Source organism: Tyto alba, unplaced genomic scaffold (assembly GCF_018691265.1).
Source record: "Tyto alba isolate M040663 unplaced genomic scaffold, T.alba_DEE_v4.0 Super-Scaffold_18, whole genome shotgun sequence".
NCBI classification, from domain to species: domain Eukaryota; kingdom Metazoa; phylum Chordata; class Aves; order Strigiformes; family Tytonidae; genus Tyto; species Tyto alba.
In genome coordinates, this window is record NW_024881280.1 from 615680 (window position 1) to 641370 (window position 25691).

At 50.7% G+C, this 25691-nt stretch overlaps 1 protein-coding gene and 1 long non-coding RNA gene across 2 annotated transcripts in view; both read left to right on the forward strand.

Moving 5' to 3' along the window:
- The window catches only part of LOC116965882, a 94166-nt gene extending 87875 nt beyond the window's left edge, over window positions 1-6291 (forward strand). The window contains exon 3 of the long non-coding RNA XR_004409756.2: window positions 6031-6291. This is a non-coding gene — a long non-coding RNA (uncharacterized LOC116965882). The remainder of the gene's footprint in view (window positions 1-6030) is intronic.
- A 4813-nt stretch (window positions 6292-11104) lies between these two features.
- On the forward strand, window positions 11105-12946 carry FJX1 (four-jointed box kinase 1). The gene has a single exon (XM_033011048.2). The coding sequence runs from the start codon at window positions 11715-11717 to the stop codon at window positions 12906-12908; it is 1194 nt and encodes a 397-aa protein (XP_032866939.2). The 5' UTR covers window positions 11105-11714; the 3' UTR covers window positions 12909-12946.
- Window positions 12947-25691: the final 12745 nt, after the last annotated feature.

Genomic DNA, 25691 nt, shown 5'->3' on the forward strand with positions numbered 1-25691 from the left:
CCAAGGGGGATATAAAAACATTTGTAAAATCAAGATGGACATTCAAGCAATGCTGTCTGATGCTGCACATCAGAACTGCAATTGTGAATATCAAATCACAGCCTGAGTAGGGAAAAACTTAAGTTGCATCCAAAATTGTAAAGAGGATTTTAAAGGATCCTACAGAGGATCCTAAATAAAGAACCATGGCAGAGGGAGTTTCACAAAAATTGGAGACATACAACCATGTACTGAAACTGCACATAGGAAATCCTCAGCTCAAGTTTCTTATTACTGCAGGGTGGGAACATCCCTGGATACACCTTCTCTTCCCTGAGCTCCCTTCTCTATGTGCCAGGCTACAGATGATTTCTGTTCCTACCTCCTCACCAGCCAATCCAATTGCCCAGATGATTGCCCCCTCACCAGCCAAGTTCATAGCCAAGCTAAATTCAGTGTTTGGATTTTCACCAATAGAAACATCTTGGAAATAGCACAACACTTCTCCTACCAAGGAGGCCTGAAGGAAACTCCTACAGGCAACCAGCTTCCCTGGAGCAAAGATTGATTCCATCTTCTGTTGTTTTATTTTAAAGACCCAGACCCCAGATGATGTCATCTTTTTGCCAATTACACCCCAGTCAGCACAGTCAACCTCGTCCAAGAATAGAGGGTGTCAAGGGCTCTGAGCTCCAGTAAATGTCTCAGCTGGGTCTTGGCTGCCCTTGGCTTCTGGACACAGTGCACGTGCACAGAAGGCAGTCACTATCTCATGTCAAAGTTGAAATCCCAATCCGTAGAGCTCTCATCACAAGGACTGGTTTTGATTGTGTGGTTTTGACTTTCTCCCACACAGTGATAGCCCCATGTGCCACAAACACAAATCCTGTGCAAGCTGTGTGTGCCAGAGGCACGATCCAAATCCTTGTTCTGCTTGTTCACAAAAGAACCTGACCTCCCCTGTTTCGCTGTCTTTTAGCTCAACACCTTATTGATTAAACACTTTGTTTTCATGTGCCTTTTGCATCCTTGGCCTCATTTCATCCAAGGTGGAGAATAAGTCCTATACAGACAAGTCTTGAAAGAACCAAGCTGTTTACTTCTATGCTGGTATTCTGACTGTCAAGCTCTACTAAAAACAATAAATCACAGAATAACTTGCATTTAAGTAAAGACGCTTAGTGGTACACTGACAGCATTTTAACTACTTTGGACATTTCAGAGCGTTTGACCATGAGGACATTCAACCTTGACATTTTAAGATAATAAAGCAATTAAAATGAGTGTTGCACATTAAATATTATTTTGTTTCCTGAGCAGAATTCATAATATGAGCCCCTCTGAGCATGCTGCACCTGTAGTCTTAAGCACAGCCTGAGCACCAGCCCCACACTGCGTATTTAACCTGGCGAATATTGTGCTTTCTTTGGTTTTGGCAGCAGGATACAGGAAGCTCTCAGAGTCCTCATGTGGGCTCCTGAGTGCTGTAGCTCCCGGTGAGAGGATATACAGAAAGAAGGTCCAAGGTCTTCACATAGGCTTCGTCCTTGTTGTCCTTTGCCCTAGCAGGCAGAGGTGAGGGCACCAAAAGTCATATTACGGAACTGCTTCAGGTTGCCCATCCGTACAGCGGCTTAACACTGCCGTATGGAGCGCTGAGAGGGTTCATGGCAATACAAGCCCTACAAAGCTGAATTGCTCCATATTGGTGCTTAATTTGAGGAACCGTGTAAAAGGGCAATTAGAGAATGCAACGGATTTCTTACACCTAGTTCTGTCCCAGAATAAAAAGCATATGGTACAGAGCTTGTGAAGGGGCCTGGAATGCCTGTATCTGCGTCGGTGATTCCAAAATCCTAAAGAGGACCTTAAAGGAAATCTTTAATGTAAGGACAGGGAGCCAGAGAGGGGTGCAGGTAGGTCCTGGTGATCTTAACCGGGTGGGGGGCCGGGGGCTGATGCAGCACACGTGCCCGTGCAGCTGCTTCTCCAGCCCGGAGTCACCCAGGACTTTAAGCTTAAAAAAAAATAAATGTATATATTCTCTATGATGCCTTTGTTTGTGCTGCCTCCAGTTATCTCCCTGCTCTGTTTTTTTTTTGTGAGTCAGTGGAAAATCAGCTCCTGTGATGGCTGACGAACAGCAGGAGGAAGAGAGAGTAACTCATGACTATGTTTATTTTTCTCTTCTTTAGGGGATTTATTTTATGACTCTCACTAAACTGTTTACAGAAAGTTCAACAGCTAGGCAGAAAGTCGTTTGCAAGGAAACTGAACTAAATTAAAACAAAAATGTTGATTGGTTCCCCAGAGGAAAAAGAGCTCTTTTCTGTATTATCTGTGCTGCTCTTCCTCTCCACCCACATACTGGGGAAGTTCAAATGCAATCACGGGGAGCTGAGCAGGGATGAAGACTAAATAAACTGTAGCCGGTCAGGAAGACAAGGAAGCTCATTTATCCCCCCAAACTTTTAGATTTTTTTTCTGATCTTTAGTTTGAGATCCATGAGAAGGACACAGCCCTACACAAATCCGGAGTTAGATGTAATGACACTGTTGAGCAACAACAAAAATAATAAGTTTTTACTGCATTGACTTTCCTGAGTGTCCACCAGCTCTTCCCAGCTCTCAAGGAGAACTTGAAGACCTCTTTAGACATCATCAAATAACTTCGCAGCGGCCCATTGTGCAAGCGGAGAAACTGGGGCACAAGCAAGCCAAGTGGCTCACCCGCTGTCACAGAGGCGAAATGCAGTAGGGCCAGCTGTAGAAACTAACATTTACATCACTTGTTTTGCCAAACTATTGGATGCAAGAAAGGCTGAGGGAGAGACTCACTCTCATGCTTCTGTATTTCATCATTCCTGATAAAAGACACACTTTGTGCAGCACGTGGTAGGCACAACATGGAACCTCTTACGCAGCTCTTCAGTTGGCTGTCAGGAGTCCTAAACCTGGCTCAGGCTTTTGGAGGAAGATGAACTGCGCTTCTTTCCCCACCAAGGTGGAAGAGGCATATCCTACCAGAGCACATGGTAGAACATACAGCCCAGCTACAGTAGAACCGTAAATCATATCTTTATTTTGTGGTTTTACAGCCTAAAGCTCCAGCCACCAACCGGCGTTGCTCCTTACTGCTGCGCTGTTTAGCTGCCAGCCCTCGGCTTTGCAGGCTGAGGAACCAAGTACTGCTTTGGGCCGGGTTAGCTAGGCAGTAACTGAAGGGCTTTCCTATTTGTAGATAAAGTGTTTGGATTTCATTCTGAGTTAAAATACATTTTGATTTAACAAAAGCATTGTGGTATTTTTAATAAAGCTTGTTGAATATAAAAATGTTTATGGCACTTAGATATTGGGCAGATTCAGTTCCTGACTGCAGTCCTTAACCTCTGAAGGGTACTTTTCCAGTTCCTTTTAAATCACATGAAGTAACTATCGCTTGCTTCTGACTCTTTATTCATTCCTTAAGAGAATGCTAGTTAAATACAAGATAAGTAAATACGTAATCAATGAGACATTTATTGAATGTTAATGCTGTATTTAATAAGGCTTAGAAATTTAAATGAGTCACATTAAGATGTAGAGCGCACAGCAGGGAAACTTCTCAATGTCACCAACCCCAATCACAGAAAAATCATGAGCTGGGACCTTCAAAACTGGGACAGCTTCGTGACTTAGGTCTACAGGGGTTCATTTGCTTCCTGCCTCTCACCCCATCAGTGGGAGGGATCCTGAGAGGGACATCTCCTCTGCAGAACAGACCGCGGTGTAGGGATCACTGCGGTTGCAGAGACCCAAACTGATAAGGCCACTTGAGTCTTAATTTAGGCTGGTCATGCAAGTGCGGCAGTATTCCTGTGCCTGAACCCGGGCTTCTGAGCTCAGACAGGGAGCCTGGGCTAACGCAGCTAAATCACATCCAGGCTCAGCTGGCTTACCTTCAGACAGTCTGGCTGTCCTTACATGCATCAAGGTAAACCCTATTAATTTTCTGCAGTGAAGACTGAGAGTGTCAGTCAATAATTTGATCACAACAGGTGGAATGTGTAGGAAAACTATTACAATAGGAATTGCAGCCACATTGAATGCTCCCAGCAGAGACATCTGCTGGATAGAGCTAGGAGGGGTGGAAATCTCATCACCTGAGTCCCTTAAAAATGGACAAAACAAAACCCTAGAGAATGTGGAAAAGGAAGAGTCCCCCGCGAGCAACAAGAGGGCCTCGGTGTGTCCTGATGAAAAAGACTCCGCTGACACCTGAGGTGAGGCCACACCTGTCCTCAGTAGCAGACTTGCTTCCCATCTGCGGAGCCCTCGGGGTGCTGCAGACGCTGCAGTGGGCGCTGCTGGCTCGGCAGGCTACTGCGCAGCACTGAGCGCCGGGCCAGGGATGCCCCTGAGGGGCGAGCCACAGGCTCCCTGGGGTGCCTGCCGTGGTGAGAGACGGGGCCCGGCTGAGAAACCCTGCTCCAGGCAGGCACAGAGCAGAGGGGACCTCCTCTGACAGCGGGAAGGAGAAGGACTGGGACACTGCCCCCCCTTTCTCAGCACCTCACCTCACAGCTTCACGCAGGGGCAGAGGGCGCATTCAAGGAGGGGAAAGGCTGGGGGAAGAAAAGCAAAGGTCCGAGGAATTCATCCGTTCCTTTCTTCTGCATCTTCCCCCTCCAGCACTCTTGGCAGCTGGAGGGGCTCCTCTGTCCTTGGAAAGAATCCAGCTGCCTCTCCAGACAACACCACAGAGAGAAGATATTAGGGGCCTGGAAACCGGGTTTGCTATTTAAGCTGGTCCTTTTCTCTGCTTCGCTTAGAGAGAGCTGAACAGCTGGCTTTTCACTGGCGCAGCCAGGGTTTTTACCTTAAGACTAATTAGAACGGTTTCACTGGCAGTGCAAAAGCTGCATTTTTTTAGGACTTGCTGAAAAGTTCAAGATGTGTCCTGGGTGTATTTTTGAAGTAGAAGCTAAATTTTACGACCATTTTTTTCCTTCCTGTAACAATAGTAACTCTACCTTTAGCCTGGCCTCACTTTTTTAGTCATGTCTGGTCCATCTCAGTTTTTAACTGGGCCCATCACAGGGCTGTCTAAGTGCCTGGAGAACACATTAAGGTGAGGATATTTTTAATAGTGAGGCTATTTAACCCCTGGCCCAGTTTACCAGAAGGTGATGGAGAGTCTCCACCTAAAGGCAGTATCTCTCCAAACCGTACATGCTACTGCAAGTACAATTTCATGGGCTTGCAGGATGAGCCAGAAGGAAAGAAAATCTGTGGGCTATCATCAAGGTGGTTTGAGCTTCTGCCTATTAGAAAGACATGGAGTTTGGGTTTCCCCTCTCTCTTGCTGTGCTACACCAGGGCAGGTGCCTGGAATTACTGTGAACTGTATTGAACAGTATTCTTCACTCATGTGTTTTGGCAGACAGAAGGAGGAGAGGAGAAAAGTTATTGACATATATGACATGAATATTGCAGGCCATGGCCTATGACCCTCCAGGAAGCCCTGCTTGAAAGCAGAGGCCAGTACCCATTGCATAATTTATCCTTTCATGTGGTAATTACCTTTTGTCTCCCTAAATGACTTCAGCAGTTTCACTTGAAGAGGTTTCTTGAACATCTTTACTTCCTGGCCTAAAAAAAAAAAAAATATTATTTTTTTGTGGTGGACACAAATGGCTACTGCGTTTCCTCCCAGAATGAACTGTATTTCAGGGTGAGCAGGGAGCTGCGACCTCCCAGAACTGTTTTAATGTGGATGCTGCAAGTTTCAGTGAGCCGCTCACCAGAACGCAGCTTTGCCAGTGCAGATCAGCCAAGGATCTCACCCCAAGCCATGAAAAGCAAGGCCATCATGCCTAATGTTGCTTATATGAAAAATCCTCCCAGCTGAACCATCAGCTGTCTGGAGAGGCTGTGTTGTATTTGTATAAAGGATGCTGCTGACCTCTCATTTCAATATATTTCTTTCACGGCCGTTCTGCAGAGCCTACTTGTTGGAGACCCTGAGAACATCAGCCTGAGTGTAACACAGATTTCTTTCTATCCTTGCAGTTCACCTTTAATAAGGATGAGAACGGATCTCCTAACTGACTGAGCATCATCAGGCACCTGACAAGTCTTATGAACACTTTCAAGAGCCAGGCACAAGAGCTCAAGCACTTACTCATTTATTGCTTTGATATTAAAAGCAGAGAGTCACAGATATTAAAAACAGAAAGTTACAGAGTACAGGGGAGATAGGATCAGTTCTGTGTACAGAAATTGCCTAGCTTCATGTTCTACATGGTGCTTCAGATTACAAAAAAAAAAAAAAAAAAAAAAAAAAAAATCCTTGTAGAGTCCCTTCTGTCTGGGAGCTTTTCTGCAAAATCAACTATGGAGTCAAAGCAATAGCAAAGCTTCCAGATTTCTCTATTCCAGGCTGAAACACGTTTGTAAATACTTCCAGGTTTGTAATTTGCCGACACGCCTGCAGGGCAAGGTCTCTAAAGTTCATCTCCCCGCTATGAAATGCAGAGCACCTTAACTTCTTCAGCCCTCCCCCAGTCACAAGCAGCTCTAAATCCTGCCCTTTGGTTGCTGGAATATCTCATCATGAGGTTGAGAAATACAAATCCACCTTGACAGAGCCATAGTCAGGCGTATACACGGGCTTTGTTGCTGATGTATTTGTACAAAGCACTCCTAGTGTGGAAACAACTTATAGTGACACTAAGCACATAAAGTTTTGGCACACTAACTTTTTGCCAATGTAGTTTACTCCAAAATTCCCGCCCTTCCCCAGGAGAAACGAGCTGTACTGGCATTAGCGTTGTTTTGATGGCAACCCTGGATCTGTACTAGACGGTTCTGCAGGCATAACTCTTCTCCCCTAGCCGGATAGTCTAAGTAACTTCCTTGCAAAGGAAAGAATCAAAACACACAGGCCACAGGGACGAGGGGCTCTGGGCGGGAGGCTGCAGGTTCAGGCATCCCAGACGGGCAGCGAGAGGTGCTCTCGCTGCCAGGAAAGCTGGCACCGCGGGGGCTGTGTCAGGAGGAGTCTGTCATCAGCAGGAGCGCTGTAAATCAACCGGTATCGGTTTCTGGGAGGTGGAGAGCTGATACTGCCCTGATGGAAGGCTCCCAAGAGCCACATTTTCATTGACCCAGTGGCTCGAAACACAAAGCGGGGAAGTGTGGAGGGATGGGAACATGCAGCACTGAGGAAGCAGGGGCATCACTCCGCTACAGCCTGTCTGCAGCAGCTTTCACATCCCCAGGGCAGCCGCCAGTTCCACACGTGCCCACGCACTGCACCACGTGCTCAGTGCTCCTCTCCTCACAGCAATCACGGGGATCCCTTCAAAATTGGCTGTCGGGGGTTTGGGAGCTCACTGGCACTGGCTCGCTGCCAGGAACCAAAGCTGCTGAACAGGGGTGGGAACAAGCTGCTTAGGGACAGCTGAGGAAATGCTGGATAGAAATAGAACAAGCTGTATAAAAAGTCTTAGGAGGGTGAAATCTAGAGAAAATATGCTGGACTGGGGTAAAAAGCCCCTATTCCCACCCCACCCAGGATCCTAAACCACAGTTCAGAGTAAATGAAGGACTTCCACGTGTTGTGCTACTGAGAGTCACCACGAAGCAGTAGCTCAGGCTCACCCGCTGCAGCCTCCCCAGCAGTGTGGGGGTTCATGGGGCAGCCACCAGACTCAGTAACCTGGTGTTGAGGCCAGGTAGATCTGGCAACGCAGTGATGAACAGAAAGTGTCTGTCGGTGCTTAGTGAAGAGAGAGAAATGACCATGAGCCTGGAAAGGGGGTGGGGGTGTGGGTGTGTGTGTGTGTGTGTGTGGGTGGGTGGGTGGGTGGGTGTGCCCACGCTAATCTTGGTAGTCCAGAAAGGTCTGTGCTGGGGAATACCTTCCACGGCAATGCCTCTGAAAGGTGGGGATGGATTGGGCTGTGGGAGAGCGTCAGAGGAAGGTATGCAATGCTACCACAGGCCAGAACTTGCCTGAGCCAGAGGGTGCCTATGCATGGCTGGGGCAGCCCTCCCAAGCTGTCCTCCCTGCTGTGGGCACCCCACTTCCAGCTGCAGCTCCAGCCGCAGGAGGAGGCTCCCTCCTGCCCTGCAGAGCACCAGTGGGTCCCTGGGTGCTTTGGAGCTGTTGATAGTTTTGGGCTCTGGTGCAACGGAGACTCACCCTGCGCCTGCTTCACCAGCCTTCTGTGCCCAGCAGAGATTGTGAGCCTGGCCAGCAGGGCTCCTCAAGTCCAGCACAGACAAGCTGTGGCCAGAAAAGTAAAGCCCCACAATCCTAATCCTACCAAAACCCATTAGAGTTTGGCTTGAGTACGAAATAGCTTTCAATGCAGAGGAGAAATCCTGAAGTCTCTGTTCGGTCCCCGTTTCTTCTGCCTTTGATGGGAGGAATCGCCGCTGCCTGCCGTGACAGCTACCCCATGTCACCAGGAAGCTGGGTACTGGGAGGCAAGAGGGGAATGGGGAGAACAAAACCTTCACTAGGCTAAAATCAGTGCAAAACACTAGCAGCTAGGTATTCTATAAGCCTGGCTTTGTCAGGCAACTAAAATCAAGTTAATGTAAGAAACAACATAGGGAAGCCAGAAATTATTTTGTTATCTTTTTGCTTGCTATGATCCTGGGTCTGGAGGGTGGCCAGCTCTCCCTTCCCCAGTATAGGGCTGAGAAGCCTGGAGACTGTTCTCCTTTATCTCCAAGCTGCTCATTGCAATGTCTGCAAAGCAGTAACAAGACATCTGATTGACCCAAATATATCAGTGATCACAGTTTCAAGAATGCTTAACATGCTGTAAATTGAACAGCATGTCAGCTTGGCTGATGTTTAACCCTCTACCAGTCTGGTTTTTAAAATATTCCAACCTATAAGCAGGACTATTAGCCAGCGGGATGGCTCAGCAAAACTCTGGCTTGTTCGGCTTCCAAATGGTGTAGTGAGGAGGCTGGGTGTTTGGGGGGAGATGCTGTTTTCCCTATTTTGATTTAAGGGTGCAGTCACAATATAGCCTGATGATTAACTGCTTAGCTTACAAGAGGCAAGCTGTAATTGAAATGAATGTCGTGCATAACTTGGAGCTTATATTCACCTTAATAACAGAAAATGTAGTGTCCTTATCCACGCCAATGGTACTTCTCCAGGGGGCCTTCCCAGTGCAGGTACTGGCAGTTGGATGCTCACTGTAAGCATAATTCACCCTGAAAGGCAAATAAATAATTCACTTAAATCAAAATACACATCCAACCTATATATGGAATAAAATTCATTGTTTGCTTTCAGTCCTTTTCCAACAAACTGGGAGTTTTCTTAAAGCCATTTCGAGCCGGAAAGTGGCAGAGAACAGAGGCAATTCTGTGCCATTTCTTTGGTGAAAATATTCAGCCTGCTGTTGGATAAAAGCCTCCGGCTCAGTGTACTGGTACTGTTCTAGCGGGCACTGGGAACGGTGGAGATACCCAGCGCCAGGTCACACAACTGGTGCCATCGGTGCAGCCCCTGAGGCTTCAGAGGGCAAAAGCCTAACGGGCCACCCGGCAGCGAGGCGTCGGGGTCAGGGTCGCACCAGACCTGAATTTGTGGGTAGCAAGAGGGACAATTCTAGCTTGTGTTGAGGGAAGACAGGATGGTGACTATTTCTCATTTTTATTTCAGCAAGCCCCTACGTGCCCAGGGGACCCAACAGCACTAACGCGCCCAGTCACACCAGTCGCAATTAGATGCGAGGTCGTCTTGTTAGAAAAGGCATCGGCCACGATTTTTGACGCGTCCTGGCCTCCCTTCCGTGCCGTTTCTCGCCGAGAGACCCTCCCACCCGGGAGGGAGGCAGCCCTTCACCTCCCACGGGCGTCCCGCAAGTCAATCTCCACGGCCTGGGCGCCCCGCTGGGGCGGCGGGGGGCAGGATTTGGGGCAGGATTTGGGGTGGAGGGGGGCAGGATTTGGGATGGCGGGGGGCAGGATTTGGGGCGGCGGGGGGCAGGATTTGGGATGGCGGGGGGCAGGATTTGGGGCGGCGGGGGGCAGGATTTGGGATCGCGGGGGGCAGGATTTGGGGCGGCAGGGGGCAGGATTTGGGGCGGCGGGGGGCAGGATTTGGGGCGGCGGGGGGCAGGATTTGGGGTGGCGGGGGGCAGGATTTGGGGCGGCGGGGGGCAGGATTTGGGGCGGCGGGGGCAGGATTTGGGGCGGCGGGGGGCAGGATTTGGGATGGCGAGGGGCAGGATTTGGGGCGGCGGGGCCTGGCTGCCCGCCCCGTCCTGCCGGTGCCGCCGGCTGCAGCGGAGCGCCGTGACCGGCGGGAGGAGCTGGTGCGGCGGGAGCGGCGTGGGGAGCGGGGAGGGGGCGGCAGCTTCCAGCCCCAGCGTCCTCGGGGAGCCCTGGAGTCCCGGCGTAAAGGGGAATTCGGGAAGGTGTTACAGCGGGTTAGGAGAGTTTGAATGTTTTAAACGAATCCCGGAAAAGAGAGAGAATTCCCCTTTTCTTGTAGTAAATAACTTGCATTCCATCCAACCTGGAAGACTGTGGTGTGGTTGGAAAATTAGTAGTTGGGGTATCTCGGGAGAGCAGGGAGAGCTGAGGGGGTGAGCAAGGAAGGGGCTATTGTTTCTGCAATGTTTAAGAATCTGTACGTATGCGGTGGTTCTGCTTCGCTGACCCAACTCCAGTAACTGCTTTGGAGGATAGCCACGGCACAGATTGAAGAAGGGAGAGGTGTTTAATCTAACTCGGCTCACAAACACGTTCCTCCCCAGCGAGGTCTCCAGTAAAATACGGGAAGAGCAGAGCTGAGTTTTCTTGCCTCGGGAGGGCAGGGAACTGGCAGAAATAGCTGCTCTTCCAACCTTGCGGCGTACACCCTAGAGACCTCCGAGGGCCTGAGCGTGCGGTGTGCTGGCCGGCGCTCCCTCGGGCTGGAAACCCCGCGGGGCGGGACCGTGCCCCGCCGCCGGGCTTCAAACTTCCCCTCGTGGGGCGTGAAATGCCGGGAGAAGCGGGGCCACGCCGCGACACGCACTGGCGGGCCCCTCCGCGGGCGGCGGGAGGCTGTGACGCTCCGGGGGGGGGGGGGGGGGGGGGGGGGCGGTATCTCGCGACCGCGCCTCGCCCACAGTCAGTCCCCCGCGGTGTTGCTCGTGTGCGTGCCCACGCGTGCCCCGAGCTGCACGTGCACGGCGCGGCGTCGGGCGAGCCCTCTGCGCCCGCAACCCGCCGGCCGCCGGCCCCGCGGCGAGGGGTAGAGCGGAGGGGGTGTGGATCTGCCGGTGACCGCGGCGCGACCCCGCCGTGCCGCCGTGGGCGGGAGGCTCCGCCGGAGCCAGTGCCCCGGCTCGGGTGGGGGGGGGGCGGCTTCTCCTTCCCCTTCGTCCCCTCCCCCCCTAGGCGTGCCGGCTGATGTGCGCGGCCCCCCCTCCCACGCCGCCCGGGTCTCCCCGCCGGCTGCGGGCCCCGCTCCCCGCGCGGGGCATCGCCGCTTTAAGCGGAGGGCCGCGCCGAGGGACGGGGCGGGCCGGGCGCGCCGCCCCGGCTCCCCACGTGGTGCGGGTGCCCGCGGCCGCCGGCGGGGCTGGCGCACACGGAGGGGGCTGCGCCGGGGCTCGCCGACACCGGCCGCTGCCGCTCCCCGGCCCGGCCCGCGGCCATGCGCCAGCGGCCGAGCGGCGGGACTGCACCGCCGCCGCGTCCCGCGGCACCGGCGTGAGAGCGGCGGGAGGATGAGGCAGGCGAGGCGGGCTGCGCCGGGGCCGCTGCCCGTGCTGGGGCTGGTGCTGCTGGGCGCCCTGCCGGGGCTCTGGACGGTGCTGCCGCGGCGGGAGCCGGAGCCGGCGGCGGAGCCGCGCCCGGGGCGGCGGGGCTGGGGCCGGCCGCCGGTGCCGCGGGGCGAGCAGAAAACTTTCCGGGCGCTGCTGGCGGTGCCGGCGCCGGGCCGGGAGGAGAGGGGCGGCTCCCCGGTGGAGCGGGGCATCTTCTGGAGCCGCGAGCTGGAGGAGCGGGTGCCGCCGGGGTTCGCGGCGGAGGAGGCGGCGGCGTGGCTGGCGGCTGCCCGCGCCGCCCGGGTGGCCTCGCTGGAGCGGGGCGGCTGCGGGCGCGGCTCCAACCGGCTGGCGCGGCTGTCGGACGGGAGCCGCGCCTGCGTCCGGTACGGCATCAACCCGGAGCAGATCCAGGGCGAGGCGCTCTCGTACCACCTGGCCGGGGTGCTGGGCATGCAGGAGCGGCTGCCGCCCCTCGCCCTCGCCCTGGTGGAGGCCCGCGGGCGGCAGTGGGAGCCGGTGCGGGAGGAGCTGCGCGGCTCGCACTGGGCCGAGGGCGCCGTGGTCAGCCTGACGCGCTGGGTGGACAACCTGACGGCCGTGGTGGCCCCCGCGCCCTGGGGCGCCGAGGCGGGCGCCGGCCGGCGGCTGCAGCCGCTGTCGGCGGGGGAGCTGGGCGGCCTGCCGCCGGCGCAGCTGGTGGAGCTGGTGCAGTGGAGCGACCTGATCCTCTTCGACTACCTGACGGCCAACTTCGACCGCCTGGTCAGCAACCTCTTCAGCCTGCAGTGGGACCCGCGGGTGATGCGCCGCGCCACCAGCAACCTGCTCCGCGGGCCCGACGGCGGGCTCGTCTTCCTGGACAACGAGGCGGGGCTGGTGCACGGCTACCGCCTCCTCGCCATGTGGGACCCCTACAACGAGCCGCTGCTCCGCTCCGTCTGCGTCTTCCGCGAGGGCACGGCGCGGCGCGTCGCCGAGCTCCACCGCCGCCGCAGCGCCGCCGCCGAGCTGCGCCGCCGGTACCGGGCGCGGGAGCCGCTCTGGGCCCGGCTCGGCTTCCTCTCGGAGCGGCAGGCCGAGCTGCTGCAGGCCCGCGTCGACTTCGTGCACCGCCACATCGCCCACTGCCGCGCGCGGGCCGCCGCGCTCTGACGGCCGCGTGGGGGGGGGGGGGGGCCGCGCCCTCTGCCCGCCCGGCCCCGCCGCGTCCCCCCGCGCGGGGCCGCCCGCCCGGCGGGGCGGGGGGGGGGGGGGGCGGCGGCCCCGCTGCCGAGCTCCGCGCCCGGGGCGCCGCTCCCAGAGCCCCAAAACCCGACGGGGCCCCGCATCTGGAGCGAGCTGCCGGACCCGGGGTGCCCCCCCCGCCCCGGGAGGCACCCCGTGGGAAAGCTGTCGCCTTTGTCTGGATTGTGGTCGACTGCCTTCTCCCTCCAAAAGAGGCGGGCGGAGACGGTTTTTTTTTAATACATATATATATATATTCTTCCTTTTGCAACAGCATATTTAAGTATGAATGTCGATTTTCATAGACCAAGAACTGATGGCACAGTAGGGGAGCCCCTAACTAGCAAAACTGCCCTATTTATGAAGCTTGTTTCTTACTGATTTTCTTTAACGAGAGTGAACCTTTCTGCTGATTGTTAAATCTTGTCGATGACAAGTGTATAGGAAGCCCGTACTCCCTTAGCTCTTAGTCTTTGTTGTGGATGCATCTGGTTAAAGCTGTTCTGATTCTTAAGCGTTTGTTTGTAATCGCCGCCATTTCATCTGACCAGTGAAGTGACTGGCTAATGGGTGACACAAGAGGATCTCCCAGATTTTAAAAACATTGCTGTGTGCTAAGACTTTGATGCAATAGTTAAAGTGGAGGAAAAACTGTTTCATGCACTTTACTTTGACTTTTGATTTTTTTGTAAAAGACCTTTTTATTTTACAAAGTCTGCCTTTTATGTACATTATATATGTTCATAAGTTTTTTCTGTAACATACTAAAGAAACTGATATTTCAGTAAAGTCTGTTAATGTTTTGCCTTCTTTGTCCTGAATGTTTGCCTGAGCTTTGACAGGGAAGTGCGCGCCTCCTCGGTCCTCCCCGACGGGCAGCGGAGGCGCCTCTTCCCAGCTTCACGCTCCACCACCACGAATGGACTTTTACTCGTCCCCTCTGAGGCGAGGAGGGATAGAGTTAAACTTTCACACCCTGCCCTTCTCTCTTGCTTTTTTTTCCTAGATGTATCTGTCGCTTGAAAGGGCAAAAGCTCTCAAATAATGTGACTATTGCATACTTCAGCTGAATAGACTTTTTTGTCCGTTTTTTAAAGCCTGAAATGAACTGCCTTGACTCGCACTGCGAAAATTGAAGCAGTTGGTTTCAGCAAACCGATAGAGATGGTGTGGGCTTAGCTGCCGTCACGTCAGCCTCTTTGTGTGCTGGCACCAGTCACCAGCCTCTCCATACAGGTCACGTCAAGCATTTACTGTCTCCGGAGGTGGTGGGTGGTTGTATTGGTACTCGGTCTTCTCTTCCCATTTTACTTGTCTTTGCAATGGGAGGGTTGAGGCAGAATTGGAGAACGGGAAAGCTTTTCAGCCTTGCTAAAATAGTTGGGTTTTTTCCTACAAAAATTTTGTTCTAGATAGGGCGAAGCAGTAGCACCGGGCGTACAAAACAAAATATCTGCACCTCTTGTTTGCTTTTTAACATGTACCAGTATTCATAGAAGAGGCCGTTTATGGCTCAAAATGAAGCCTGGATAGGGACAAAGGACAAACTAATCCTCTTTAAACCCCAAACGCCAGTATGTATCCTGCTATAATCAAACAGCAGCATAATCTCTTTTACATCTGGACAGGCACCTCTCTGGACAAAGGCAGCAGCGTGCTCAGCAGCCGCTGTGCATGTAGGTGCTGTCTTCAGTGTGTCAGGCGCTCACCCTCCCCCGAACCCAGGGCCGTGCCTTCAGACCTGCAGGAGGGCTTTTATTATAAATTATAACATAAATTCTTATAAATTATTACATAATAATAATTTATGTAGATTAAACCTCACATAAAGACAGTTATCTTTGGCCATTACGGTGTTTCCCTTCTTTGTTTTTTCATAGGACAAGACGGCAGTTTTACGAACAAAAGTAGTGGCTGATTAGTTAGCTGTATTAGATATTGAAACTGTGTGTATGAGTACTTATTTTAAAATGTACCCAGTAGCTCCCAAGACTTGCTTTCATCTAACTGCTTAACTGACAGGGCACTCTATCGAACTTGTATTTATAGTTCACTGCATTTATCTCTCCGAACAATGCACCGAGTCCCACGTGACATTCCTTTTCCATTTACATGATAATACACAATTTAACTGTGTAATTCTTAATTCTTCTTCAGCATTGCTTCGTAACTCAAATGCAGCAGCTCTGTTGTATTCACCTAAGGAAAATACATTTAAATAATAAACTGCTGGCATAAATTTTAAACCACTGTGAAGAGCAAACTGCTGTGCCACAAACATCTATGGTTTCACTTCTGTTTAAGTACTTCTATAAGTATGGCACTACTGTGGTTTTGACAGCTAATGGGAAATAAATCTCCTTTGCAATATCTTTAGAGCCAGAGCCTAGATAATTGCACCTTTCGAGAAGAAACGTGGTTTTCTTTTTGGTGACTGGTAACTACCTCAAGTTAGACATAGGTTTTGTGTTCAAAAATGGCGTAGTTGTAAATTGGTGTGAAACTAGAGATGCTGTGCTAGAGAAGCTGTTGCTGACTCGGAAATGCGTTTCTAGTCAAGGAGGGTGGAGAAAAACAGCTTGGGTGGATGATGATACTTCACTTCATCGGCTGCGTTTTTTTTCTTCTGGTGCAGATCATCCGCTTCTGTGCCAGAGAAAGCTTTGAATTACCATCACGTTAAAGAAAAATTACTTTCTTCCATGTGATTTCTTTAAGGCAAACAGTGCTTTGTGAATTAGTGATCTGGTACACTTTCTGCATGCCATTTTAGCTGTGTATGCTGTCTGGTGCTGGACTATCTATCTTCCTGCAGAACCAAAGGGGTAAAACTTTCTGTAGTATCATTTCAGTGGCTCTCGTCTAACTCTGCTTTCTTCCAGTGGAGTTTCCTTTGAGTTGCAGTAACGGGACAGGCAAGGAAGACCATTGCTTGTTTGAGAACAAAAAGGCTTTAAGACATAGAAGTTGCGAGTAGAAGGTTGTTCCCGTAGCGGGATCAGCCGCTTTGGCTGCACATTGCCGGCAGCTTGGCAGCACTTTACCCGAGGCTCGAGGAATCGGCGACCCGGCGTGTGTCAGTGTGGGGCTGCAGGGCTTTAGGCCTCGCTCAGCACCACGCTTCAGGATGCCCTTAACTTCCCACTGCTTTTCGCAGGCCTTCAGGGGAGTACGTGCTTGCAGGTTGGCTGCACGGGTGCCTCGGTCAGATGAGGGCTGTCGCACAGATCTGAGGAGAGTCTTGAAAAGGTTGGGGCGGCGGGGTGGGTAGCGTGCTGTCTGTCCCAGATGCGAGACAGGAGGGCTGGGTTGCAGCCCTGCAGAGACTGGCATGCTTAACGGGTAACACTAGCTGCAGAGAAAAACAGGAACAAAATGTCTAGAGGATGTTGTGATTTGCATGCACACTTCATTCAGTCCCATGTTTCCCCGATTCAATTCAAAATGCCTCCCCCAGATTTTTCCTTACATTGGAATCTAAGGAGGCGTGTAGGGTAGGGGGTTGTTGCTACTCTCAGCTTGAGTTCATAGTTACTGGGATGTTGCCTCCAAACCCTACTAAGTCTGAAGGGAGCGCCAACTTCACAGCTTCCGAGAACTGCCTAAGGGGTATCAAAATTGTGCTTGCAACGTGACCGTACCCCCAGGGAGCGCTGGGCATCAGAGCCTGGGTGAATTCAGTGCAGCTCACACCTGGGGGGAAAAAGCGGGACTGGCATTCGCAGCACAAATCTCCTTTGCCTTTGCTTGCATCTGAAGTAATTTCCAGTCTGGATTTATTTTCATTGTTGGTTTCCCCTTGAGAATTTCCATCACTGCTTGAGAAGCTCTTTGCAGGCGCAGAGGCCCCCTCGCCTCTCACACAAAAGCCGCTGCCCTGGAGATGGAGCCGCGGTGACCGCTGGCACCACGCGCCTCTGCCCAGCCGAGGCCGTGGCAGCCCATTCAGAGATTCAGGAAATAACTCGGGGGGCCAGCGGAAGACACTGAAAATGTAGTTCGTTACACTTTGATTTACTGGGCGTACAGCATGTCCGTAACATCACCAGCATAGTTGTTGTGGTTTGCTTTCCCTTTGAAGTGCAGTGCATTTTTTTTTATTTTTTTTTTAATAGTAATAATACTTAGAACTTTCTCACTGACATTACTAGGTGGTCCGGGACTAGCTTGGATATGAGATCACATTAAGACTTAATCCCATTTTGCATGTTATTCCTACTTTGCAACCACAGTATAAAATTTAATTGCTCCTTCAGAGCTGTGCTGCCCAGGTGACAGGCGGCGAAGCTCCCAGGAGCACGGGCTGGGCTGCACATAAGCAGTGCCTGACGGGTGCCCGCGCCGCGCCGTCGACTCTCCGTGACCTAGGAAACCTTTTACCTCGCTGTCCCGGGTGCTAACGTAGCTCTCCCCGCTGAAATAATGCACACTCTGCGCAGCAGAAGTTACTTCCCAACACGTTGGTGTGACGGCGGAGGTGCAGGATGAGCTTACGGGGAGGGAGCGTGCACACAGGCCCGTGTGCGTCGGGCACGCTGCTGCGTGCAGGTGTGGAAGGATCTGTGCAGGTGGAGGAAGGAGAGTAACCCCACCTGAAAGCCAGCCAGTGCTGTGCCCCAGGAAAAGAGCTCTGGCTGGATTATTGGAGGGTGAACGACAGTAATAGGACAACAAAGAGGGACTGGCGCTGCCATTGGGCTGGCTGGTTTTGAGTGATCCTGCTACTCAACCACATCTTGAGGGGTTTGGGTTTTTGTGCGTGTGGCACTCAGACCGCTTCTGCAAAGCAGCAAACCCAAGGGAAGGCTGACTGCAAAATGCAGCTATCGCTGACGCAGGAAAAATTGAGCAAGCGTCCTGAAGACCCAGACCCCTCCAGTTCCTATCCCAGGGAGCGAAATGCAGGTAGGGGGGTTTCAGGCGGGATGCAAGCAGAATTCAGGCTGGGGAAGTGTAAGTTACAGCATACTGTAATACGGTTAATACAGGCAGATTTAAATTGCACCGTTCCATATACTGCCAGGATATCATCACTCCTGCCTACCCTCTGTCACCTGGGCTTTTTTAAGTGTCACACAGTGTCAAGCCAGCCCTTGGTGGCAAGCCAGCAGAAGGTATTTTCAAAGAAGTAGTCAAAGGCATGAAAGTTCAAAAAAAGAAATAGGTTTTCAGGCACTTCAGAGTAGGCAAATTCCACCCCAGCTGTGTCTGCAGCAAAGGGACATGTTTGCTGAATTCTCGTGTGCCACCTTGTGAGACAGACACAGGAATAGAGGGGAAAGCATTCCAGGAAAGGGCAGAGACACAGTTGAATCCTTGCAGATGCTGGGGATGGCACATGGCAAACATCCTCTGAGGAGGCGGCATGGGTGCAGAGGCAGTGTGTCCCCCACAGCCCCTCTCTTGACCTTCTGTGACAGGTTTCCTGCAACAGCCTCTGAAATGGGTCTTTTCTAGGCAGCCTGCGCCACAGAACAAGGAGGAACATGTGTGTACCAGGCAGCCTTTGGCACTCGAGTACAGGGGACCTGCCCTTCCCCTGCGTAGACCTCTGACAATTTGTGATCTTGAAAGCATGGGCGCATTTTCAAAACCTGTCATTAGATGTTTTTGTTTTCTGATGGATTTCAGCCTGCACAACATTATGTATGCTCAATAATTTTCGCTGCCTTCAATATTTAGTTCAACCCATTCCATATTATTTACCAAAACTCATGAAATGTTGAAAATGCTTTTACTTTCCCCCTTCTGAGTTGTGAGCAGTTCATTAAAAAGCTTCCTTTCAGTGCCATAAACCCCACGGATACAATTTAATATAGAACCATGTAACAGCCCAGCTCTTCCCAGACTGTTTGGACTAGGGGATGCTGTCAGCTTCGGGGCATCCTCTGAGCTTGCACCTGCAGCTGCGCGACGGTGAGGATTCACAGAGGTTTGGGCTTGGTGTGGCTTGGAGTAAGGAGCTGCTGCCACTCGCTGCTCCTCATGTTCCCCAAAAGCACGTGCGGGAGGTAGAATTACTGATTCACAGAGAGCAAAAGGCAGCCGCTAAGGCATTGTGTTCATTCCCCCCGCCATCACCAACCGCCTCTCCCTTAAAGTCCCTCTGCTGCCAAAAGCCTTCTCCCCTCACGGCTGGGATCTTAAAAAACACCTTGTAGTGAGGACAGACAAGCATTTACCTCAAGTGACACTAACACACTTATGCAACCCAGTAATGAGGTAAGGAACAAACACGTTTTATATCACCATCTCCAACCCCAGCACAAAAGATGAGGGGTGTATTTCTGCATATCCATGTTTCAGTCAGAGGAGTCATCATTTTTTAATGCGCCTGTCTTGCCACTTTCCTTTCTGTGTCCTGCTGTGGGGGAAAGGGCATTAATAAACTATAGTTTAAAGCTGCTGTTGTGAATTTTTCTATCCATACGTGATTTCTTGTAGGCGAGATAAGAGTCTGCTCGCAGAATTTATTTGTTTAAGTGACTGCAATTAGTTATTTTGCTTTAGTTTACCTGGGTCACCTTCATCATCTCCAAACTTTTCAATGCCCTTTAGCATGTTCAAGCTAAGGAAGAGTAATCACTTCCCTTGTTTTGTTAAAAACATACAGGATTTACTCATCTGACAAGTTATTTTTAAATTTTTAACAGTGCAGCGCAAAATCAGGTGGCATACATTATGGATGAACCTGGATGCAAGGAGCTGGAGGATATTAATGGTATTATTTCCTTTCACACCAGCTACCCAGCAAGACAGCTGTTCAGTGGAGATAATCCTGGTTTGATAGACATCAGAGATCAAAACCAAGCCCTCTGTTAGCCATTTGTTAAATGTAAGTAACGGGCTAAATTCTTTTCTGATTTACAGCCCTGCAGGGGTAAGAGCATGAATTTGCCTGCAATTTGGATGCAAAATCTGGTGATGAGTATATCCACGATGAGTATCATTTAAAGATACCTCCCACTTTTAGAACTGGCAAGGGGGAGTGAGAGTGGTGCTTCTCACTCCCTTCTCTGCCGAGTGAGCCAGCGGGCTGCCAGGAGCCCAGCTAACCAGAGCCTGCCAGGAGAGTCGGGATGACAGGAGATACTATGAGATTTTCCTCTATCAAGGAATATTTTGGGTTGTGCCAAAGATGAGGCAGTCATCTGGCTCATAAAAACAGATACCTGTGTAGGAATTTATCAAAAGGAGCAGCAAATAGATAAATAAATAAATAAATAAATAAATAAAACAAAAAACCCAAACACCTTCAAACTGTTAGTGTGACACTGAGCCCAGCTATATCACTTTCAGGGCTTGTTACTGTGGTCAGTGGGTAGCACGGAGTCATTCCCTCCCCAACAGCGTGTCACGGTGCAGAGGGGGACGGGAGCAGCCAGGGGACCAGCACGAGGCGTTAGTGGGATGCCAGCCGGTGACCGAGCCCAGGACAGTCACTTACCCCTCTGTCGCGCTCACGCAGAGGGGCTGCTGACCAGGCTCTTCAGGTGCCTGTCATCTGTCGAACGAAAGACCACAATCGATGACTGACAGTTTTCTTACCAGTTTGTCATTTATTATGGAGCGGATGAAATGTCTGACTGAAGATGTGTGGTTGGAGGCCGTTACAGAGCGGTTAAGCGGGTTAAGTCTCCTGTTTTCCTTTAAGGAGAAAACCAAACCATTTCCCTTCCTTATGTTTCTACTAGTGCCTCAGATGATTAAAACTAAATTAGAAATGTAATTTACTTGTCAGTGAATAGTCTACATCGTTATTTCACTTGTATTTTCCTTCTCCTAGTCAAGGCACATAAATGAGGCACTTTTTGTCAATAATGAGTCTCCAGGCAGTTTCATTTTCTAGACCTCTCCTACACAATCAGGACACTGCAGTAACTGTACTGTAGGCTCTACAGCTGGTATTTCTTGAGATTAAGCTATTCCCATAAAAATCCTTAAAAATATTTCTTCATCTGTTTTGTAAAAGAGAAAAAGGATTTTTTTCCTTGGGAATCTTAACAAACCAGGCTACCATTTTTTCCTCTTTCAAACTGTCATGTTTAGCTCCTTTATGCCAAAGGGAGAGCAGACAATTGCTTCATGTGGCAACACTTATTTCCTATAAAACAGCACAGCAGTCCTGCTTGTCTTAACAGTTCTTTTGGTGACATCAGGAAAGCTGGGTCTGATCAAAGAGGCATAGGACAGGCAGGTTACCTACTGAAGCACGGATCTAAGTCTTGGCTGCTTCATGGGTGATGCTTTGCGAAGGTGTGGGCAGCTTGGGTTAGTACATAGATCACGGATGCATACGCAGTGTCAGCAGTTGATATCAATCAGGACACTGGGGAGTGCAAGTGTTTTGGGAGGCTTTGTTTGGCCCCGGGAGAAGAAGGCTCTCTGGATCAGCCCCATGTCGCTGGCCCTGCTTGGGGCCAGGAGCCAGGGCAGGCGCAGCTCTGGTCTGACACAAGTGAGAAACCCAGCACGTGATTTCTAGCAGGTACTGGGTGGCAAAAAAGCAGATGTTTCCATGTATTTGCTAACAAAATATATTGCCTTGCTGCAGACTTGATGCTTCTCCCTGCCAGGATCATGCTCAGCACTTCAGCAGCTAGGGCTCTTCCTGAGACACTGGGTTCAATCTCGGAGCTGGGGAGCAAAAGCAGAAGGATCCATCAGGAAGCAGGGAGGCTGCAGCTGCATACAGCTCAGCTGGAGGAAAGTCTGGGACAGGGACACTGCTGAAATGTGGGGGTGGGACAGCTGCTCCTGCAAGAGGTTCAGCAGAGCCTGGCCAGCAGGAAGGAACACGCCTCAGAGAACTCCTCTCTTCTGATGGCACTTAAAATACTTAAATCCTTATTGTTGTGCTTTGAACCTGGTCAGCAGCCAAATACCACGCAGCCACGCTCTCCCCCTTCTCTTCTGGCAATGAGAAGGGACAGAGAGCCAGGTTTGGGGTTCGAGATAGGACTGGGATGGGGAAAAAAAATCACCCTTTATGGACACGAGCAAAAGGCAGACTCGTTAGGGGAAGAAAAAAAGAACATGCATTTATTACAGACACTAACAACACTTAACAGAGTAGGACAGAGAGAAGCATTGCCACATCTTGAGAACACCTTCCCCCCACCCCTCCCTTCTTCCCGGGCTCAGCTCTGCTCCCGATATCTCTGCCTCCTCCCCCAGGGGTGCAGGGGCAGGGAATGGGGGGTGCAGTCAGTGCTGCCACTTCTGCCATCTGTGGTGGGGGGAGCTGCTGGAACATGCTCCCCCTGCTCCATCGTGGTCCCCCTCTCACAGCAGACAGTCCTCCACAAATTCTCTCCGACTGGATTCCCTCCCACGGCTGCAGCCCTTCCCGAGCTGCTCCGGCGTGGGACACCCCCGCATGCTGCAATCCTCCCAGCACTGAATTACAGCAGTGGGGCTGCCTTTTCCCACAAGACCCCGCCCTTCTTCGGGCACAGCACCTTGATCAACCAGGCGAAAAGCACAGGCCATAAATTAGTGTCTGCTCCACCACAGACCTTCATGGGTGGCAGGGGGGGGCCGCCCTGCCATCTCCCCACAGGATACAGGGGGGTCTCTGCTCCGGCACACCTCCCCCCCCCTTTCTTCCTCCGTTCCTCCACTGACCTTGGTGTTCACGCAGCTGCCGCAACTCCTCCTCACAAGTCCGACTGCCCATCACCACGTCCCTTCTTAAATACGTTATCGCAGAGGCGCAGCTGATGGGCTCAGTTTTGGTGCAGAGGTGGAGCTGACTTGGAGCTGGGGGAGCTTCGAGAAGCTTCTCACAGGGGGCCGCCCCGATAGCCCCTTCCCCTGCTATCAAAAAATCCCACCACTCGCTCAAACCCAGGACACTTATTGATGACACCCTGGCGCATTTGAGTGCCTTGCCACCAGCTATGTGGTAACGAGCAAATGCTACATCTGGAAAGGGAACTTGAGCATATTGACCCCTCGCCTTGTTCAAACAGCTCAACTCCTTTTCTTTACCATCTAGATAATTTTTGCTGCTGTCCACATGTTGCTGCAAGTCCTCAGACACCACTGATACTCGCACATGCTGCTACAGGTTAGACCATACGCAGACACGTCTGCCTGCCCCGCAGGGCGTGCTGCCTCATCTTTGCCACTCTGGGCTAGGAGGACCTGCCCGTACTTACACATCATGCCCCAGAAACACCAGCTAGGGTGTAAGGAGCATGTGACATGCTATTTTATGATGAAATGCAAACAAGTGTTTTCTTCATTGTAATTTTTCAATCTGCTGTCAATTTAATAGTATCCATCCGTTTCTTTCAATTCCAGCAACTATCAGTATGTTCACAGCCATCAAGAGAATTTTGTCTCAGAAAGAAAAGTGTACTCACTGAACAACTTTAAAAATTATCCTGCCTAATACAAATTACTCACAAATCTCATTAACATTTCAGTGCTCAATTTGCGTAATAGCTGAAAAACATAGGTGTGCCAGATGGATCCTTTTGTGCATTAGAAATGACATAATTTTGACTTCTAACATTTCAGATGCACGTATGTCTTCCTGAAATTGTTGAGAAAGGACAAATATAAGAAAAGTATTTACAGCATCTCTGTACAACTGCCAAGGAGCTGAGATACAACATGGGTAGATACTAAATAATAATATTCATGCTTAATGATAATGGTATGGACCATTTGGAGATAGCAGTAGAATAAATATTGTGGTAACACTGATGATGTTGCACTAGTGCTTTGGACTTTGGCAGGGCATTTCACAACAGGTTCGGAGCACTTTGCAAAGATGAGTGAGGCATCACAGCGCTCTTGTAGTGAGTCTCTTACTGCCCTTGTGTTACAGAAGGGGAAAACAGGAATGGAGAAGCCAAGGGCACGGGCAGCGCTGGAGCACCTACCACATCAGGAAAACCCTGCCAGCGATGGGAGAGGTCTGGCAAATTCTGCACTGAAGGTGGAGGCAAGCTAAGGTGAGCCTTGCGCCAAAGCTGCCAATCCTTGGGCGCAAGTTTTCTTCTGCTAGCCGCGCTGGGCAGGCTTCAGAGGTGTTCTTGGCACTGCGGGCTGGCGGGAGCCTTCAGCATCTGCCGCGGGCAGAAGGGGCCCCTGTTGGCAGCCTCTCAGAGGACCCGCTGCCCCCTGAGCTGGCCGCTCTGGCTGCCCATGCTGCCGCTGGCAGAAAGCTCGCTCCTGCCACCCACCTTCCCCGGCGCCTCTGCCCTGTGCCTTCCCGCTGCTTCCCTGCCAAGAAGAGGTAACACAGTCCTGGGATTAGAGTTACAAGCCTCGGGGTCATAACTGCAAGTAAAAGAAAGCTGTGGCATGGTTATAGCCCATATTTAATGTGACATCTTTGTTGGTGTCGTATTTCTCCCAGAGTCCTTGTGTGACACGTGTCTCAAAGACCAGCAATGTGGATTCAATGGACTGCAGGCGCTCCTCACTATCCAGATGAATTATTTCTCTTTTCCTCCATATTTACACTAGATCTTTCTGTTCTTAACAAGCACAAACGTGGCATCAATAGCTTACATGCCGACATCTGTTTTCTTCTGGGATCCTCACCCTGGGGACGTGGTTTAATACAAAACCATAAAGTATGCTGAAAGTCTATCAGGCTTTACCCAACAGCACTGTGTTAACTGTCCAAATTTTCAGTTGAGGCTGCGGTCTTTGTTCCTTCCTGCATTTGTGAGCAATCAGCTAGAGCATCTTTGGATGTGTTATTACCATGAGATCAGGAAGAAGCTCAGTGCTGGTGAAGCCTGTCGGGCCAAGCTCCGGCTCCTTAGGCACAGTTGATGCGGGAGTGTCAGGCTTCCAATTTCAGTGCTGTTTTTTCATGTGGATAGACACATAACTAGGAATTTTTCCCACTGCCTTGCTGTGAGCGTAGGAATTTGCCTTTTTTAAAGTGTGGATCATAATGACTGTAAAATTAAACCATACAAGAAATGTATAGTTCTATGCATTTTACTCACTCTGTCATTGTGTAAATAAAATCCTAGGGGCACAGCAGAAGAAAATCAAGGCATTTTGGAAAAAAGAAAATAAATATACCTTTATTAAGACAGAAAAGTAATGAACTTAAATCATTAGATGGAGGTGAGCCTCCTGTAGATCATCTGATATAAAACCCAATGTAATCACACATGCCACCTAGTATTAGCAACAGTTCCAGGGTTCAGGAACACAGGAAGGACTTTCTTTTGATTTAAACTGCTGCAGCATGAAAACTGATTTTCTAGCTTTCTGCCAGTAGAAGTCAGATCAGAATCAACTTTAGAATGTTAGTCCAAAATGTAAATGTCTGATCTTTCTTGATATGTTTTTTTTTTTGGGGTGGGGGGTGGGGGGGTGTCTTTTTTCTATTATTACTTTTTGAAAATGATTTGTTTGCATGTTTGTCTGTTGAGGGTTGGTGACAGCTCTGCTTGTTTGCATTATACTGTGAGTAGTGTCAGCTGAAATAAGTCTGGCATTCATATGCTCCTCACAGAGCCTCAAGTTTTGCTCTATCAACACTTTTCTTAAGTGCATTGCATTAAGGATTCTGTGTGACAGGTTTGCACCTGGAGGCAAAGCCTGCTCCCTTCCCCCCACCTCCTTCCCTGAAACCTCAATTCTTTTCACATCAGGTATTTAATTTTCCTTTGTTCAGGATAAAATGATATGTAAAGTATGTGTTGCCATGGATGCAAAACTGAGAGCTTA

Coding starts and splice junctions, on each gene's coding strand:
- FJX1 (XM_033011048.2), top strand. CDS start 11,715: ATGAGGCAGGCGAGGCGGGCTGCGCCGGGGCCGCTGCCCGTGCTGGGG.